Here is a 17,500-nt window from a genome sequence, read left to right as displayed (position 1 = left end):
TTTATGTCTCCTTGTCTACTCTCTCTGCAGTGTGTGTTTATGTCTCTGTCTTCTCTCTCTGCAGTGTGTGTTTGTCTCTTTGTCTTCTCTCTCTGCAGTGTGTGTTTATGTCTCCTTGTCTACTCTCTCTACAGTGTGTGTTTATGTCTCCTTGTCTACTCTCTCTGCAGTGTGTGTTTATGTCTCTGTCTTCTCTCTCTGCAGTGTGTGTTTATGTCTCCTTGTCTACTCTCTCTACAGTGTGTGTTTATGTCTCCTTGTCTACTCTCTCTGCAGTGTGTGTTTATGTCTCTGTCTTCTCTCTCTGCAGTGTGTGTTTGTCTCTTTGTCTTCTCTCTCTGCAGTGTGTGTTTATGTCTCCTTGTCTACTCTCTCTACAGTGTGTGTTTATGTCTCCTTGTCTACTCTCTCTGCAGTGTGTGTTTATGTCTCTTTGTCTTCTCTCTCTGCAGTGTGTGTTTATGTCTCTGTGTTCTCTCTCTGCAGTGTGTGTTTATGTCTCTGTCTTCTCTCTCTGCAGTGTGTGTTTATGTCTCTGTCTTCTCTCTCTGCAGTGTGTGTTTATGTCTCTGTCTTCTCTCTCTGCAGTGTGTGTTTATGTCTCTGTCTTCTCTCTCTGCAGTGTGTGTTTATGTCTCCGTGTCTACTCTCTCTGCAGTGTGTGTTTATGTCTCTTTGTCTTCTCTCTCTGCAGTGTGTGTTTATGTCTCTTTGTCTACTCTCTCTGCAGTGTGTGTTTATGTCTCTGTCTTCTCTCTCTACAGTGTGTTTATGTCTCTGTCTTCTCTCTCTGCAGTGTGTGTTTATGTCTCTGTCTTCTCTCTCTGCAGTGTGTGTTTATGTCTCCGTGTCTACTCTCTCTGCAGTGTGTGTTTATGTCTCTTTGTCTTCTCTCTCTGCAGTGTGTGTTTATGTCTCTTTGTCTTCTCTCTGCAGTGTGTGTTTATGTCTCTTTGTCTACTCTCTCTGCAGTGTGTGTTTATGTCTCTGTCTACTCTCTCTGCAGTGTGTGTTTATGTCTCCTTGTCTTCTCTCACTGCAGTGTGTGTTTATGTCTCCTTGTCTTCTCTCTCTACAGTGTGTGTTTATGTCTCCTTGTCTTCTCTCTCTGCAGTGTGTGTTTATGTCTCCTTGTCTACTCTCTCTACAGTGTGTGTTTATGTCTCTGTCTTCTCTCTCTGCAGTGTGTGTTTATGTCTCCTTGTCTACTCTCTCTGCAGTGTGTGTTTATGTCTCTGTCTTCTCTCTCTGCAGTGTGTGTTTATGTCTCCTTGTCTTCTCTCTCTGCAGTGTGTGTTTATGTCTCCTTGTCTACTCTCTCTGCAGTGTGTGTTTATGTCTCTGTCTTCTCTCTCTGCAGTGTGTGTTTATGTCTCTGTCTTCTCTCTCTGCAGTGTGTGTTTATGTCTTCTCTCTCTGCAGTGTGTGTTTATGTCTCCTTGTCTTCTCTCTCTACAGTGTGTGTTTATGTCTCTTTGTCTTCTCTCTCTACAGTGTGTGTTTATGTCTCTTTGTCTTCTCTCTCTGCAGTGTGTGTTTATGTCTCTGTCTTCTCTCTCTGCAGTGTGTGTTTATGTCTCTGTCTTCTCTCTCTGCAGTGTGTGTTTATGTCTCTGTCTTCTCTCTCTGCAGTGTGTGTTTATGTCTCTGTCTTCTCTCTCTGCAGTGTGTGTTTATGTCTCTTTGTCTTCTCTCTCTGCAGTGTGTGTTTATGTCTCTGTCTTCTCTCTCTGCAGTGTGTGTTTATGTCTCTTTGTCTTCTCTCTCTGCAGTGTGTGTTTATGTCTCTTTGTCTTCTCTCTCTGCAGTGTGTGTTTATGTCTCTTTGTCTTCTCTCTCTGCAGTGTGTGTTTATGTCTCTGTCTTCTCTCTCTGCAGTGTGTGTTTATGTCTCCTTGTCTACTCTCTGCAGTGTGTGTTTATGTCTCCTTGTCTACTCTCTCTGCAGTGTGTGTTTATGTCTCTTTGTCTTCTCTCTGCTGTGTGTGTTTATGTCTTTGTCTTCTCTCTCTGCAGTGTGTGTTTATGTCTCCTTGTCTTCTCTCTCTGCAGTGTGTGTTTATGTCTCTTTGTCTTCTCTCTCTGCAGTGTGTGTTTATGTCTCTTTGTCTTCTCTCTCTGCTGTGTGTGTTTATGTCTTTGTCTTCTCTCTCTGCAGTGTGTGTTTATGTCTCCTTGTCTTCTCTCTCTGCAGTGTGTGTTTATGTCTCCTTGTCTTCTCTCTCTGCAGTGTGTGTTTATGTCTCTTTGTCTACTCTCTCTGCAGTGTGTGTTTATGTCTCCTTGTCTACTCTCTCTGCAGTGTGTGTTCATGTCTCTGTCTTCTCTCTCTGCAGTGTGTGTTTATGTCTCTTTGTCTTCTCTCTCTGCAGTGTGTGTTTATGTCTCTTTGTCTTCTCTCTCTGCAGTGTGTGTTTATGTCTCTTTGTCTTCTCTCTCTGCAGTGTGTGTTTATGTCTCTGTCTTCTCTCTCTGCAGTGTGTGTTTATGTCTCTGTCTTCTCTCTCTGCAGTGTGTGTTTATGTCTCTGTCTTCTCTCTCTGCAGTGTGTGTTTATGTCTCTGTCTTCTCTCTCTGCAGTGTGTGTTTATGTCTCCTTGTCTTCTCTCTCTGCAGTGTGTGTTTATGTCTCCTTGTCTTCTCTCTCTGCAGTGTGTGTTTATGTCTCTTTGTCTTCTCTCTCTGCAGTGTGTGTTTATGTCTCTGTCTTCTCTCTCTGCAGTGTGTGTTTATGTCTCTTTGTCTTCTCTCTCTACAGTGTGTGTTTATGTCTCTGTCTTCTCTCTCTGCAGTGTGTGTTTATGTCTCTGTCTTCTCTCTCTGCAGTGTGTGTTTATGTCTCTGTCTTCTCTCTCTACAGTGTGTGTTTATGTCTCTGTCTTCTCTCTCTACAGTGTGTGTTTATGTCTCTGTCTTCTCTCTCTGCAGTGTGTGTTTATGTCTCTGTCTTCTCTCTCTGCAGTGTGTGTTTATGTCTCTGTCTTCTCTCTCTGCAGTGTGTGTTTATGTCTCTGTCTTCTCTCTCTGCAGTGTGTGTTTATGTCTCCTTGTCTTCTCTCTCTGCAGTGTGTGTTTATGTCTCCTTGTCTTCTCTCTCTGCAGTGTGTGTTTATGTCTCTTTGTCTTCTCTCTCTGCAGTGTGTGTTTATGTCTCCTTGTCTTCTCTCTCTACAGTGTGTGTTTATGTCTCTTTGTCTTCTCTCTCTGCAGTGTGTGTTTATGTCTCTGTCTTCTCTCTCTGCAGTGTGTGTTTATGTCTCCTTGTCTACTCTCTCTGCAGTGTGTGTTTATGTCTCCTTGTCTTCTCTCTCTGCAGTGTGTGTTTATGTCTCCTTGTCTTCTCTCTCTACAGTGTGTGTTTATGTCTCCTTGTCTTCTCTCTCTGCAGTGTGTGTTTATGTCTCTGTCTTCTCTCTCTGCAGTGTGTGTTTATGTCTCCTTGTCTTCTCTCTCTGCAGTGTGTGTTTATGTCTCCTTGTCTTCTCTCTCTGCAGTGTGTGTTTATGTCTCTTTGTCTTCTCTCTCTGCAGTGTGTGTTTATGTCTCTTTGTCTTCTCTCTCTGCAGTGTGTGTTTATGTCTCTGTCTTCTCTCTCTGCAGTGTGTGTTTATGTCTCTTTGTCTTCTCTCTCTGCAGTGTGTGTTTATGTCTCTTTGTCTTCTCTCTCTGCAGTGTGTGTTTATGTCTCCTTGTCTTCTCTCTCTGCAGTGTGTGTTTATGTCTCTTTGTCTTCTCTCTCTACAGTGTGTGTTTATGTCTCTTTGTCTTCTCTCTCTGCAGTGTGTGTTTATGTCTCTGTCTTCTCTCTCTGCAGTGTGTGTTTATGTCTCTGTCTTCTCTCTCTGCAGTGTGTGTTTATGTCTTCTCTCTCTGCAGTGTGTGTTTATGTCTCCTTGTCTTCTCTCTCTACAGTGTGTGTTTATGTCTCTTTGTCTTCTCTCTCTGCAGTGTGTGTTTATGTCTCTGTCTTCTCTCTCTGCAGTGTGTGTTTATGTCTCCTTGTCTTCTCTCTCTGCCGTGTGTGTTTATGTCTCCTTGTCTTCTCTCTCTACAGTGTGTGTTTATGTCTCTTTGTCTTCTCTCTCTGCAGTGTGTGTTTATGTCTCTGTCTTCTCTCTCTGCAGTGTGTGTTTATGTCTCTTTGTCTTCTCTCTCTGCTGTGTGTGTTTAGGTCTCTGTCTTCTCTCTCTGCAGTGTGTGTTTATGTCTCTTTGTCTTCTCTCTCTGCTGTGTGTGTTTATGTCTTTGTCTTCTCTCTCTGCAGTGTGTGTTTATGTCTCCTTATCTTCTCTCTCTGCAGTGTGTGTTTATGTCTCTTTGTCTTCTCTCTCTGCAGTGTGTGTTTATGTCTCTTTGTCTTCTCTCTCTGCAGTGTGTGTTTATGTCTCTTTGTCTTCTCTCTCTGCAGTGTGTGTTTATGTCTCTGTCTTCTCTCTCTACAGTGTGTGTTTATGTCTCTTTGTCTTCTCTCTCTGCAGTGTGTGTTTATGTCTCTGTCTTCTTCTCTGCAGTGTGTGTTTATGTCTCTGTCTTCTCTCTCTACAGTGTGTGTTTATGTCTCTTTGTCTTCTCTCTCTACAGTGTGTGTTTATGTCTCTTTGTCTTCTCTCTCTACAGTGTGTGTTTATGTCTCTTTGTCTTCTCTCTCTGCAGTGTGTGTTTATGTCTCCTTGTCTTCTCTCTCTGCAGTGTGTGTTCATGTCTCCTTGTCTTCTCTCTCTGCAGTGTGTTTATGTCTCTTTGTCTTCTCTCTCTGCAGTGTGTGTTTATGTCTCTTTGTCTTCTCTCTCTCTACAGTCTGTGTTTATGTCTCTTTGTCTTCTCTCTCTGCAGTGTGTGTTTATGTCTCTGTCTTCTCTCTCTGCAGTGTGTGTTTATGTCTCTGTCTTCTCTCTGCAGTGTGTGTTTATGTCTCCTTGTCTTCTCTCTCTGCAGTGTGTGTTTATGTCTCCTTGTCTTCTCTCTCTGCAGTGTGTGTTTATGTTTCTTTGTCTTCTCTCTGCAGTGTGTGTTTATGTCTCCTTGTCTTCTCTCTCTACAGTGTGTGTTTATGTCTCTTTGTCTTCTCTCTGCAGTGTGTGTTTATGTCTCTGTCTTCTCTCTCTGCAGTGTGTGTTTATGTCTCCTTGTCTACTCTCTCTGCAGTGTGTGTTTATGTCTCCTTGTCTTCTCTCTCTGCAGTGTGTGTTTATGTCTCTTTGTCTTCTCTCTCTGCAGTGTGTGTTTATGTCTCCTTGTCTTCTCTCTCTGCAGTGTGTGTTTATGTCTCCTTGTCTACTCTCTCTGCAGTGTGTGTTTATGTCTCTGTCTTCTCTCTCTGCAGTGTGTGTTTATGTCTCCGTGTCTTCTCTCTCTGCAGTGTGTGTTTATGTCTCCTTGTCTTCTCTCTCTGCAGTGTGTGTTTATGTCTCCTTGTCTTCTCTCTCTACAGTGTGTGTTTATGTCTCTTTGTCTTCTCTCTCTGCAGTGTGTGTTTATGTCTCTGTCTTCTCTCTCTGCAGTGTGTGTTTATGTCTCCTTGTCTACTCTCTCTACAGTGTGTGTTTATGTCTCCTTGTCTACTCTCTCTGCAGTGTGTGTTTATGTCTCTGTCTTCTCTCTCTGCAGTGTGTGTTTGTCTCTTTGTCTTCTCTCTGCAGTGTGTGTTTATGTCTCCTTGTCTACTCTCTCTACAGTGTGTGTTTATGTCTCCTTGTCTACTCTCTCTGCAGTGTGTGTTTATGTCTCTGTCTTCTCTCTCTGCAGTGTGTGTTTATGTCTCCTTGTCTACTCTCTCTACAGTGTGTGTTTATGTCTCCTTGTCTACTCTCTCTGCAGTGTGTGTTTATGTCTCTGTCTTCTCTCTCTGCAGTGTGTGTTTGTCTCTTTGTCTTCTCTCTCTGCAGTGTGTGTTTATGTCTCCTTGTCTACTCTCTCTACAGTGTGTGTTTATGTCTCCTTGTCTACTCTCTCTGCAGTGTGTGTTATGTCTCTTTGTCTTCTCTCTCTGCAGTGTGTGTTTATGTCTCTGTGTGCTCTCTCTGCAGTGTGTGTTTATGTCTCTGTCTTCTCTCTCTGCAGTGTGTGTTTATGTCTCTGTCTTCTTCTCTGCAGTGTGTGTTTATGTCTCTGTCTTCTCTCTGCAGTGTGTGTTTATGTCTCTGTCTTCTCTCTGCAGTGTGTGTTTATGTCTCCGTGTCTACTCTCTCTGCAGTGTGTGTTTATGTCTCTTTGTCTTCTCTCTCTACAGTGTGTGTTTATGTCTCTTTGTCTACTCTCTCTGCAGTGTGTGTTTGTCTCTGTCTTCTCTCTCTGCAGTGTGTTTATGTCTCTGTCTTCTCTCTCTGCAGTGTGTGTTTATGTCTCTGTCTTCTCTCTCTGCAGTGTGTGTTTATGTCTCCGTGTCTACTCTCTCTGCAGTGTGTGTTTATGTCTCTTTGTCTTCTCTCTCTGCAGTGTGTGTTTATGTCTCTTTGTCTTCTCTCTGCAGTGTGTGTTTATGTCTCTTTGTCTACTCTCTCTGCAGTGTGTGTTTATGTCTCTGTCTTCTCTCTCTGCAGTGTGTGTTTATGTCTCCTTGTCTTCTCACTGCAGTGTGTGTTTATGTCTCTGTCTTCTCTCTCTGCAGTGTGTGTTTATGTCTCCGTCTTCTCTCTCTACAGTGTGTGTTTATGTCTCTGTCTTCTCTCTCTACAGTGTGTGTTTATGTCTCTGTCTTCTCTCTCTGCAGTGTGTGTTTATGTCTCCTTGTCTACTCTCTCTGCAGTGTGTGTTTATGTCTCTGTCTTCTCTCTCTGCAGTGTGTGTTTATGTCTCCTTGTCTTCTCTCTCTGCAGTGTGTGTTTATGTCTCCTTGTCTACTCTCTCTACAGTGTGTGTTTATGTCTCTGTCTTCTCTCTCTGCAGTGTGTGTTTATGTCTCCGTCTACTCTCTCTGCAGTGTGTGTTTATGTCTCTTTGTCTTCTCTCTCTGCAGTGTGTGTTTATGTCTCCTTGTCTTCTCTCTCTGCAGTGTGTGTTTATGTCTCTTTGTCTTCTCTCTCTACAGTGTGTGTTTATGTCTCTTTGTCTTCTCTCTCTGCAGTGTGTGTTTATGTCTCTGTCTTCTCTCTCTGCAGTGTGTGTTTATGTCTCTGTCTTCTCTCTCTGCAGTGTGTGTTTATGTCTCTGTCTTCTCTCTCTGCAGTGTGTGTTTATGTCTCTGTCTTCTCTCTCTACAGTGTGTGTTTATGTCTCTTTGTCTTCTCTCTCTGCAGTGTGTGTTTATGTCTCTGTCTTCTCTCTCTGCAGTGTGTGTTTATGTCTCCTTGTCTTCTCTCTCTGCAGTGTGTGTTTATGTCTCCTTGTCTTCTCTCTCTACAGTGTGTGTTTATGTCTCTTTGTCTTCTCTCTCTGCAGTGTGTGTTTATGTCTCTGTCTTCTCTCTCTGCAGTGTGTGTTTATGTCTCCTTGTCTACTCTCTCTGCAGTGTGTGTTTATGTCTCCTTGTCTACTCTCTCTGCAGTGTGTGTTTATGTCTCTTTGTCTTCTCTCTGCTGTGTGTGTTTATGTCTTTGTCTTCTCTCTCTGCAGTGTGTGTTTATGTCTCCTTGTCTTCTCTCTCTGCAGTGTGTGTTTATGTCTCTTTGTCTTCTCTCTCTGCAGTGTGTGTTTATGTCTCTTTGTCTTCTCTCTCTGCTGTGTGTGTTTATGTCTTTGTCTTCTCTCTGCAGTGTGTGTTTATGTCTCCTTGTCTTCTCTCTCTGCAGTGTGTGTTTATGTCTCCTTGTCTTCTCTCTCTGCAGTGTGTGTTTATGTCTCTTGTCTACTCTCTCTGCAGTGTGTGTTTATGTCTCCTTGTCTACTCTCTCTGCAGTGTGTGTTCATGTCTCCTTGTCTTCTCTCTCTGCAGTGTGTGTTTATGTTTCTTTGTCTTCTCTCTGCAGTGTGTGTTTATGTCTCCTTGTCTTCTCTCTCTACAGTGTGTGTTTATGTCTCTTTGTCTTCTCTCTCTGCAGTGTGTGTTTATGTCTCTGTCTTCTCTCTCTGCAGTGTGTGTTTATGTCTCTGTCTTCTCTCTCTGCAGTGTGTGTTTATGTCTCTGTCTTCTCTCTCTGCAGTGTGTGTTTATGTCTCTGTCTTCTCTCTCTGCAGTGTGTGTTTATGTCTCTTTGTCTTCTCTCTCTGCAGTGTGTGTTTATGTCTCTTTGTCTTCTCTCTCTGCAGTGTGTGTTTATGTCTCTTTGTCTTCTCTCTCTGCAGTGTGTGTTTATGTCTCTGTCTTCTCTCCCTGCAGTGTGTGTTTATGTCTCTTTGTCTTCTCTCTCTGCAGTGTGTGTTTATGTCTCTGTCTTCTCTCTCTGCAGTGTGTGTTTATGTCTCTGTCTTCTCTCTCTGCAGTGTGTGTTTATGTCTCTGTCTTCTCTCTCTACAGTGTGTGTTTATGTCTCTTTGTCTTCTCTCTCTACAGTGTGTGTTTATGTCTCTGTCTTCTCTCTCTGCAGTGCAGTGTGTGTTTATGTCTCTGTCTTCTCTCTCTGCAGTGTGTGTTTTATGTCTCTGTCTTCTCTCTGCAGTGTGTGTTTATGTCTCTGTCTTCTCTCTCTGCAGTGTGTGTTTATGTCTCCTTGTCTTCTCTCTCTGCAGTGTGTGTTTATGTCTCCTTGTCTTCTCTCTCTGCAGTGTGTGTTTATGTCTCTTTGTCTTCTCTCTGCAGTGTGTGTTTATGTCTCCTTGTCTTCTCTCTCTACAGTGTGTGTTTATGTCTCTTTGTCTTCTCTCTCTGCAGTGTGTGTTTATGTCTCTGTCTTCTCTCTCTGCAGTGTGTTTTATGTCTCCTTGTCTTCTCTCTGCAGTGTGTGTTTATGTCTCCTTGTCTTCTCTCTCTCTGCAGTGTGTGTTTATGTCTCCTTGTCTTCTCTCTCTACAGTGTGTGTTTATGTCTCCTTGTCTTCTCTCTCTGCAGTGTGTGTTTATGTCTCTGTCTTCTCTCTCTGCAGTGTGTGTTTATGTCTCCTTGTCTTCTCTCTCTGCAGTGTGTGTTTATGTCTCCTTGTCTTCTCTCTCTGCAGTGTGTGTTTATGTCTCCTTGTCTTCTCTCTCGCAGTGTGTGTTTATGTCTCTTTGTCTTCTCTCTCTGCAGTGTGTGTTTATGTCTCTGTCTTCTCTCTCTGCAGTGTGTGTTTATGTCTCTTTGTCTTCTCTCTCTACAGTGTGTGTTTATGTCTCTTTGTCTTCTCTCTCTGCAGTGTGTGTTTATGTCTCTGTCTTCTCTCTCTGCAGTGTGTGTTTATGTCTCTTTGTCTTCTCTCTCTGCTGTGTGTGTTTATGTCTCTTTGTCTTCTCTCTCTGCAGTGTGTGTTTATGTCTCTGTCTTCTCTCTCTGCAGTGTGTGTTTATGTCTCTGTCTTCTCTCTCTGCAGTGTGTGTTTATGTCTCTGTCTTCTCTCTCTGCAGTGTGTGTTTATGTCTCTGTCTTCTCTCTCTGCAGTGTGTGTTTATGTCTCTTTGTCTTCTCTCTCTGCAGTGTGTGTTTATGTCTCTGTCTTCTCTCTCTGCAGTGTGTGTTTATGTCTCTTTGTCTTCTCTCCCTGCAGTGTGTGTTTATGTCTCCTTGTCTTTTCTCTCTACAGTGTGTGTTTATGTCTCTTTGTCTTGTTTATGTCTCTCTCTCTGCAGTGTGTGTTTATGTCTCTGTCTTCTCTCTCTGCAGTGTGTGTTTATGTCTCCTTGTCTACTCTCTCTGCAGTGTGTGTTTATGTCTCCTTGTCTTCTCTCTGCAGTGTGTGTTTATGTCTCTTTGTCTTCTCTCTCTGCAGTGTGTGTTTATGTCTTTGTCTTCTCTCTCTGCAGTGTGTGTTTATGTCTCTTGTCTTCTCTCTCTGCAGTGTGTGTTTATGTCTCTTGTCTTCTCTCTCTGCAGTGTGTGTTTATGTCTCTTTGTCTTCTCTCTCTGCAGTGTGTGTTTATGTCTCTTGTCTTCTCTCTGTCTTCTCTCTCTGCAGTGTGTGTTTATGTCTCCTTGTCTTCTCTCTCTGCAGTGTGTGTTTATGTCTCCTTGTCTTCTCTCTCTGCAGTGTGTGTTTATGTCTCCTTGTCTTCTCTCTCTGCAGTGTGTGTTTATGTCTCTTTGTCTTCTCTCTCTGTGTGTGTGTTTATGTCTCTGTCTTCTCTCTCTGCAGTGTGTGTTTATGTCTGTCTTCTCTCTGCAGTGTGTGTTTATGTCTCTTGTCTTCTCTCTGCAGTGTGTGTTTATGTTTCTTTGTCTTCTCTCTCTGCAGTGTGTGTTTATGTCTTCTTGTCTTCTCTCTCTACAGTGTGTGTTTATGTCTCTTTGTCTTCTCTCTCTGCAGTGTGTGTTTATGTCTCTGTCTTCTCTCTCTGTGTGTTTATGTCTCTGTGTGTGTTTTATGTCTCTGTCTTCTCTCTCTGCAGTGTGTGTTTATGTCTCTTTGTCTTCTCTCTGCAGTGTGTGTTTATGTCTTGTCTTCTCTCTCTGCAGTGTGTGTTTATGTCTCTGTCTTCTCTCTCTGCAGTGTGTGTTTATGTCTCTGTCTTCTCTCTCTGCAGTGTGTGTTTATGTCTCCTTGTCTTCTCTCTCTGCAGTGTGTGTTTATGTCTCTTTGCAGTGTGTGTTTATGTCTCTGTCTTCTCTGCAGTGTGTGTTTATGTCTCTTGTCTTCTCTCTCTGCAGTGTGTGTTTATGTCTCTTCTCTCTGTCTTTGTCTTCTCTCTGCAGTGTGTGTTTATGTCTCTTGTCTTCTCTCTCTGCAGTGTGTGTTTATGTCTCCTTGTCTTCTCTCTCTACAGTGTGTGTTTATGTCTCTGTCTTCTCTCTCTGCAGTGTGTGTTTATGTCTCTGTCTCTCTCTCTGCAGTGTGTGTTTATGTCTCTGTCTTCTCTCTCTGCAGTGTGTGTTTATGTCTCTTTGTCTTCTCTCTCTCTGCTCCTTGTCTTCTCTCTCTGCAGTGTGTGTTTATGTCTCTGTCTTCTCTTCTCAGTGTGTGTTTATGTCTCTGTCTTCTCTCTCTGCAGTGTGTGTTTATGTCTCTTGTCTTCTCTCTGCAGTGTGTGTTTATGTCTCCTTGTCTTCTCTCTCTGCAGTGTGTGTTTATGTCTCCTTGTCTTCTCTCTCTGCATGTCTCTGTCTTCTCTCTGCAGTGTGTGTTTATGTCTCTTTGTCTTCTCTCTCTGCAGTGTGTGTCTTAGTGTGTTCTTTGTCTTCTCTCTCTGCAGTGTGTGTTTATGTCTCTGTCTTCTCTCTCTGCAGTGTGTGTTTATGTCTCTGTCTTCTCTCTCTGCAGTGTGTGTTTATGTCTCTTTGTCTTCTCTCTCTGCAGTGTGTGTTTATGTCTCTGTCTTCTCTCTCTGCAGTGTGTGTTTATGTCTCTGTCTTCTCTCTCTGCAGTGTGTGTTTATGTCTCTGTCTTCTCTCTCTGCAGTGTGTGTTTATGTCTCTTTGTCTTCTCTCTCTGCAGTGTGTGTTTATGTCTCTTTGTCTTCTCTCTCTGCAGTGTGTGTTTATGTCTCTGTCTTCTCTCTCTGCAGTGTGTGTTTATGTCTCTGTCTTCTCTCTGTGTGTGTTTATGTCTTTGTCTCTCTCTGCAGTGTGTGTTTATGTCTCCTTGTCTTCTCTCTCTGCAGTGTGTGTTTATGTCTCTTTGTCTTCTCTCTCTGCTGTCTTTGTCTCTCTCTGCAGTGTGTGTTTATGTCTCCTTGTCTTCTCTCTGCAGTGTGTGTTTATGTCTCTGTCTTCTCTCTGCAGTGTGTGTTTATGTCTCTTTGTCTTCTCTCTGTGTGTGTTTATGTCTCTTCTTCTCTCTCTGCAGTGTGTGTTTATGTCTCTTGTCTTCTCTCTCTGCAGTGTGTGTTTATGTCTCTTTGTCTTCTCTCTCTGCAGTGTGTGTTTTATGTCTGTCTTCTCTCTCTGCAGTGTGTGTTTATGTCTCTGTCTTCTCTCTCTGCAGTGTGTGTTTATGTCTCTGTCTTCTCTCTCTGCAGTGTGTGTTTATGTCTCTTTGTCTTCTCTCTCTGCAGTGTGTGTTTATGTCTCTGTCTTCTCTCTCTGCAGTGTTTTATGTCTCTGTCTTCTCTCTGCAGTGTCTCTCTGCAGTGTGTGTTTATGTCTCTTTGTCTTCTCTCTCTGCAGTGTGTGTTTATGTCTCTGTCTTCTCTCTCTGCAGTGTGTGTTTATGTCTCTTTGTCTTCTCTCTACAGTGTGTGTTTAGTGTGTGTTTATGTCTCTCTCTCTCTGCAGTGTGTGTTTATGTCTCTGTCTTCTCTCTCTGCAGTGTGTGTTTATGTCTCTGTCTTCTCTCTCTGCAGTGTGTGTTTATGTCTCTGTCTTCTCTCTCTGCAGTGTGTGTTTATGTCTCTGTCTTCTCTCTCTGCAGTGTGTGTCAGATGAAGTCTTCAGCCAGTCAGGATGACTTCAAGATGAAGGTCCAGGTATGTCAACATGTGGCAGCAGGATTTCAGGCGGAGGTTAAATCAGCTTTTCTTCTTCAGTTTATTTCACTGGTTCAGGACGTTACTGGCTCATATGACATGTTTGTTATGTGGAACCCTCACTCGATACAGGTAAAACATCTGAGTGCTTTCTGTTGACTAAACATCTGAGTGCTTTCTGTTGACTAAACAGAGTAGAGGTTGTTGAAAGCCGATATGTGTAGTTCCATTAGATACCTGTAGATGGCAGCCTCTACACGTGAGACATAGGGGTATAGTTCCATTAGATACCTGTAGAAAGCAGCCTCTACACGTGAGACATAGGGGTATAGTTCCATTAGATACCTGTAGAAAGCAGCCTCTACACGTGAGACATAGGGGTATAGTTCCATTAGATACCTGTAGAAAGCAGCCTCTACACGTGAGACATAGGGGTATAGTTCCATTACATACCTGTAGAAAGCAGCCTCTACACGTGAGACATAGGGGTATAGTTCCATTAGATACCTGTAGAAAGCAGCCTCTACACGTGAGACATAGGGGTATAGTTCCATTAGATACCTGTAGAAAGCAGCCTCTACACGTGAGACATAGGGGTATAGTTCTATTAGATACCTGTAGAAAGCAGCCTCTACACGTGAGACATAGGGGTATAGTTCCATTAGATACCTGTAGAAAGCAGCCTCTACACGTGAGACATCAGGGTATAGTTCCATTAGATACCTTTGGATGGCAGCCTCTACACGTGAGACATAGGGGTATAGTTCCATTAGATACCTGTAGAAAGCAGCCTCTACACGTGAGACATCAGGGTATAGTTCCATTAGATACCTGTAGATGGCAGCCTCTACACGTGAGACATAGGGGTATAGTTCCATTAGATACCTGTAGAAAGCAGCCTCTACACGTGAGACATAGGGGTATAGTTCCATTAGATACCTGTAGAAAGCAGCCTCTACACGTGAGACATAGGGGTATAGTTCCATTAGATACCTGTAGAAAGCAGCCTCTACACGTGAGACATAGGGGTATAGTTCCATTAGATACCTGTAGAAAGCAGCCTCTACACGTGAGACATAGGGGTATAGTTCCATTAGATACCTGTAGAAAGCAGCCTCTACACGTGAGACATCGGGGTATAGTTCCATTAGATACCTGTAGAAAGCAGCCTCTACACGTGAGACATCAGGGTATAGTTCCATTACATACCTGTAGAAAGCAGCCTCTACACGTGAGACATAGAGGTATAGTTCCATTAGATACCTGTAGAAAGCAGCCTCTACACGTGAGACATCGGGGTATAGTTCCATTAGATACCTGTAGAAAGCAGCCTCTACACGTGAGACATAGGGGTATAGTTCTATTAGATACCTGTAGAAAGCAGCCTCTACACGTGAGACATAGGGGTATAGTTCCATTAGATACCTGTAGAAAGCAGCCTCTACACGTGAGACATAGGGGTATAATTCCATTACATACCTGTAGAAAGCAGCCTCTACACGTGAGACATATGGGGATAGTTCCATTAGATACCTGTAGAAAGCAGCCTCTACACGTGAGACATAGGGGTATAGTTCCATTAGATACCTGTAGAAAGCAGCCTCTACACGTGAGACATAGGGGTATAGTTCCATTAGATACCTGTAGAAAGCAGCCTCTACACGTGAGACATAGGGGTATAGTTCCATTAGATACCTGTAGAAAGCAGCCTCTACACGTGAGACATAGGGGTATAGTTCCATTAGATACCTGTAGAAAGCAGCCTCTACACGTGAGACATAGGGGTATAGTTCCATTACATACCTGTAGAAAGCAGCCTCTACACGTGAGACATCGGGGTATAGTTCCATTACATACCTGTAGAAAGCAGCCTCTACACGTGAGACATAGGGGTATAGTTCCATTACATACCTGTAGAAAGCAGCCTCTACACGTGAGACATCGGGGTATAGTTCCATTACATACCTGTAGAAAGCAGCCTCTACACGTGAGACATAGGGGTATAGTTCCATTACATACCTGTAGAAAGCAGCCTCTACACGTGAGACATAGGGGTATAGTTCCATTACATACTTGTAGAAAGCAGCCTCTACACGTGAGACATAGGGGTATAGTTCCATTACATACTTGTAGAAAGCAGCCTCTACACGTGAGACATAGGGGTATAGTTCCATTAGATACCTGTAGAAAGCAGCCTCTACACGTGAGACATCGGGGTATAGTTCCATTACATACTTGTAGAAAGCAGCCTCTACACGTGAGACATAGGGGTATAGTTCCATTAGATACCTGTAGAAAGCAGCCTCTCCACGTGAGACATCGGGGTATAGTTCCATTAGATACCTGTAGAAAGCAGCCTCTACACGTGAGACATCGGGGTATAGTTCCATTAGATACCTGTAGAAAGCAGCCTCTCCACGTGAGACATAGGGGTATAGTTCCATTACATACCTGTAGAAAGCAGCCTCTACACGTGAGACATAGGGGTATAGTTCCATTAGATACCTGTAGAAAGCAGCCTCTCCACGTGAGACATCGGGGTATAGTTCCATTAGATACCTGTAGAAAGCAGCCTCTCCACGTGAGACATCGGGGTATAGTTCCATTACATACCTGTAGAAAGCAGCCTCTACACGTGAGACATAGGGGTATAGTTCCATTAGATACCTGTAGAAAGCAGCCTCTACACGTGAGACATCGGGGTATAGTTCCATTACATACCTGTAGAAAGCAGCCTCTACACGTGAGACATAGGGGTATAGTTCCATTACATACCTGTAGAAAGCAGCCTCTACACGTGAGACATAGGGGTATAGTTCCATTAGATACCTGTAGAAAGCAGCCTCTACACGTGAGACATAGGGGTATAGTTCTATTAGATACCTGTAGAAAGCAGCCTCTCCACGTGAGACATCGGGGTATAGTTCCATTAGATACCTGTAGAAAGCAGCCTCTCCACGTGAGACATAGGGGTATAGTTCCATTACATACCTGTAGAAAGCAGCCTCTACACGTGAGACATAGGGGTATAGTTCCATTAGATACCTGTAGAAAGCAGCCTCTACACGTGAGACATCGGGGTATAGTTCCATTAGATACCTGTAGAAAGCAGCCTCTACACGTGAGACATAGGGGTATAGTTCCATTACATACCTGTAGAAAGCAGCCTCTACACAAATCAAATCAAATGTTATTGGTCACATACACGTTGTTAGCAGATGTTAATTTGAGGGTAGCAAAATGCTTGTGCTTCTAGTTCCAACAGCGCAGTAATATCTAACAAGTAATCTAACAATTCCCCAACAACTACCTAATACACACAAATATAACAAGTAATCTAGCAATTCATCAACAACTACCCAATACACACAAATATAACAAGTAATCTAGCAATTCCTCAACAACTACCCAATACACACAAATATAACAAGTAATCTAGCATTTCCTCAACAACTACCCAATACACACAAATATAACAAGTAATCTAGCAATTCATCAACAACTACCCAATACACACAAATATAACAAGTAATCTAGCAATTCCTCAACAACTACCCAATACACACAAATATAACAAGTAATCTAGCATTTCCTCAACAACTACCCAATACACACAAATATAACAAGTAATCTAACAATTCCTCAACAACTACCTAATACACACAAATTTAACAAGTAATCTAGCAATTCCTCAACAACTACCTAAAACACACAAATATAACAAGTAATCTAGCATTTCCTCAACAACTACCTAATACACACAAATATAACAAGTAATCTAGCATTTCCTCAACAACTACCTAATACACACAAATATAACAAGTAATCTAGCAATTCCTCAACAACTACCTAATACACACAAATCTAAAGGGATGGAGTAAGAATATGTACATATAAATATATGGTTGAGCGATATAGGCAAGATGCAATAGATGGTATAAAATACAGTATATATATATGAGATGAGTAATGTAAGATATGTAAACATTATTAAAGGGGCATTATTTAAAGTGACTAGTGATCCATTTATTAAAGTGGCCAATGATTTCAAGTCTGTATGTAGGCAGCAGCCTCTCTGTGCTAGTGATGGGTGTTTAACAGTCTGATGGCCTTGAGATAGAAGCTATTTTTCAGTCTCTCGGTCCCAGCTTTGATGCACCTGTACTGACCTCGCCTTCTGGATGATAGCGGGGTGAACAGGCATTGACTGGGATGGTTGCTGTCCTTGATGATCATTCTTGCCTTCCTGTGACATCGGGTGCTGTAGGTGTCCTGGAGGGCAGGTAGTTTGCCCCCGGTGATGCGTTGTGCAGACCGCACCCCCCTCTGGAGAGCGTTATGGTTGTGGGCGGTGCATCTTGTACACATGAGTAATTGGGTGACAATTGCCTTGACCGAACTCCAAGATCATTATACCACTATCTCCCAAGGTGTAGTTTATTAAAGACATCATGTGACTTTTTCTTCCTCATTCTCCCCCCAGACGGAGCCTCGTCTGTCAGCCCAGATGAAGGCGGTATCAGCAGAGTACCTGTGTCCCGTGTTAGACCCCTCTACGAAGAACATTACTAAGTCTCTGGCCTCCCTGACAGACATCCTGGAGAACGGGACCAGTATGAGCGGCCTGAGCCTCACCCTGCCTATCTTCAGAGACCGGATGTCCAGGACCATCAACCTGCCCGTCAGGGGGCACACCTTGTGAGTAGTAGGCTATGGCGCACTGTAACTTCTGGGGAGTACCAATATGGGGGACGGTGGCTTCAGAACAACGCCTGCTGTCAGCCTTCCAGGGAACATATATGTCTGTAACTGCATAGCAGTGTTACATGCTAATTCTAACGATCTGCTACTGTATGCTAATGCTTATTCTCTTGAATTCAATTCAAGGTGTTTTATTGGCATGGGAAACATATGTTGCCGATCCTCGACTTCGGCGATGTCATTTATAAAATAGCCTCCAACACTCTACTCAGCAAAGTGGATGTAGTCTATCACAGTGCAATCCGTTTTGTCACCAAAGCCTCATATACTACCCACCACTGTGACCTGTATGCTCTCGTTGGCTGGCCCTCGCTTCATATTCGTCACCAAACCC

The 17,500-nt window shown here is 43.2% G+C and overlaps 1 protein-coding gene across 3 annotated transcripts in view; it reads left to right on the top strand.

Annotated features, from left to right (window-relative positions):
• The window catches only part of LOC118381065 (kinesin-like protein KIF21B), a 188,250-nt gene that overhangs the window by 129,545 nt on the left and 41,205 nt on the right, over positions 1 to 17,500 (top strand). For all 3 annotated transcript variants that reach the window (XR_008144093.1, XR_008144092.1, XM_052526477.1), the window contains exons 23-24: positions 12,351 to 12,405; positions 16,889 to 17,103. Coding sequence is in view for 1 of the 3 variants with exons in the window: in XM_052526477.1 (XP_052382437.1) it covers positions 12,351 to 12,405; positions 16,889 to 17,103 (270 nt within the window). In the remaining 2 variants the exon portion in view is untranslated. The remainder of the gene's footprint in view (positions 1 to 12,350; positions 12,406 to 16,888; positions 17,104 to 17,500) is intronic.

The sequence above is a fragment of the Oncorhynchus keta genome, chromosome 10 (genome assembly GCF_023373465.1).
Source record: "Oncorhynchus keta strain PuntledgeMale-10-30-2019 chromosome 10, Oket_V2, whole genome shotgun sequence".
Lineage (NCBI taxonomy): Eukaryota > Metazoa > Chordata > Actinopteri > Salmoniformes > Salmonidae > Oncorhynchus > Oncorhynchus keta.
The sequence above is the reverse complement of the archived record's forward strand: the minus strand, read 5'-3'. Positions and strand labels throughout refer to the sequence as shown.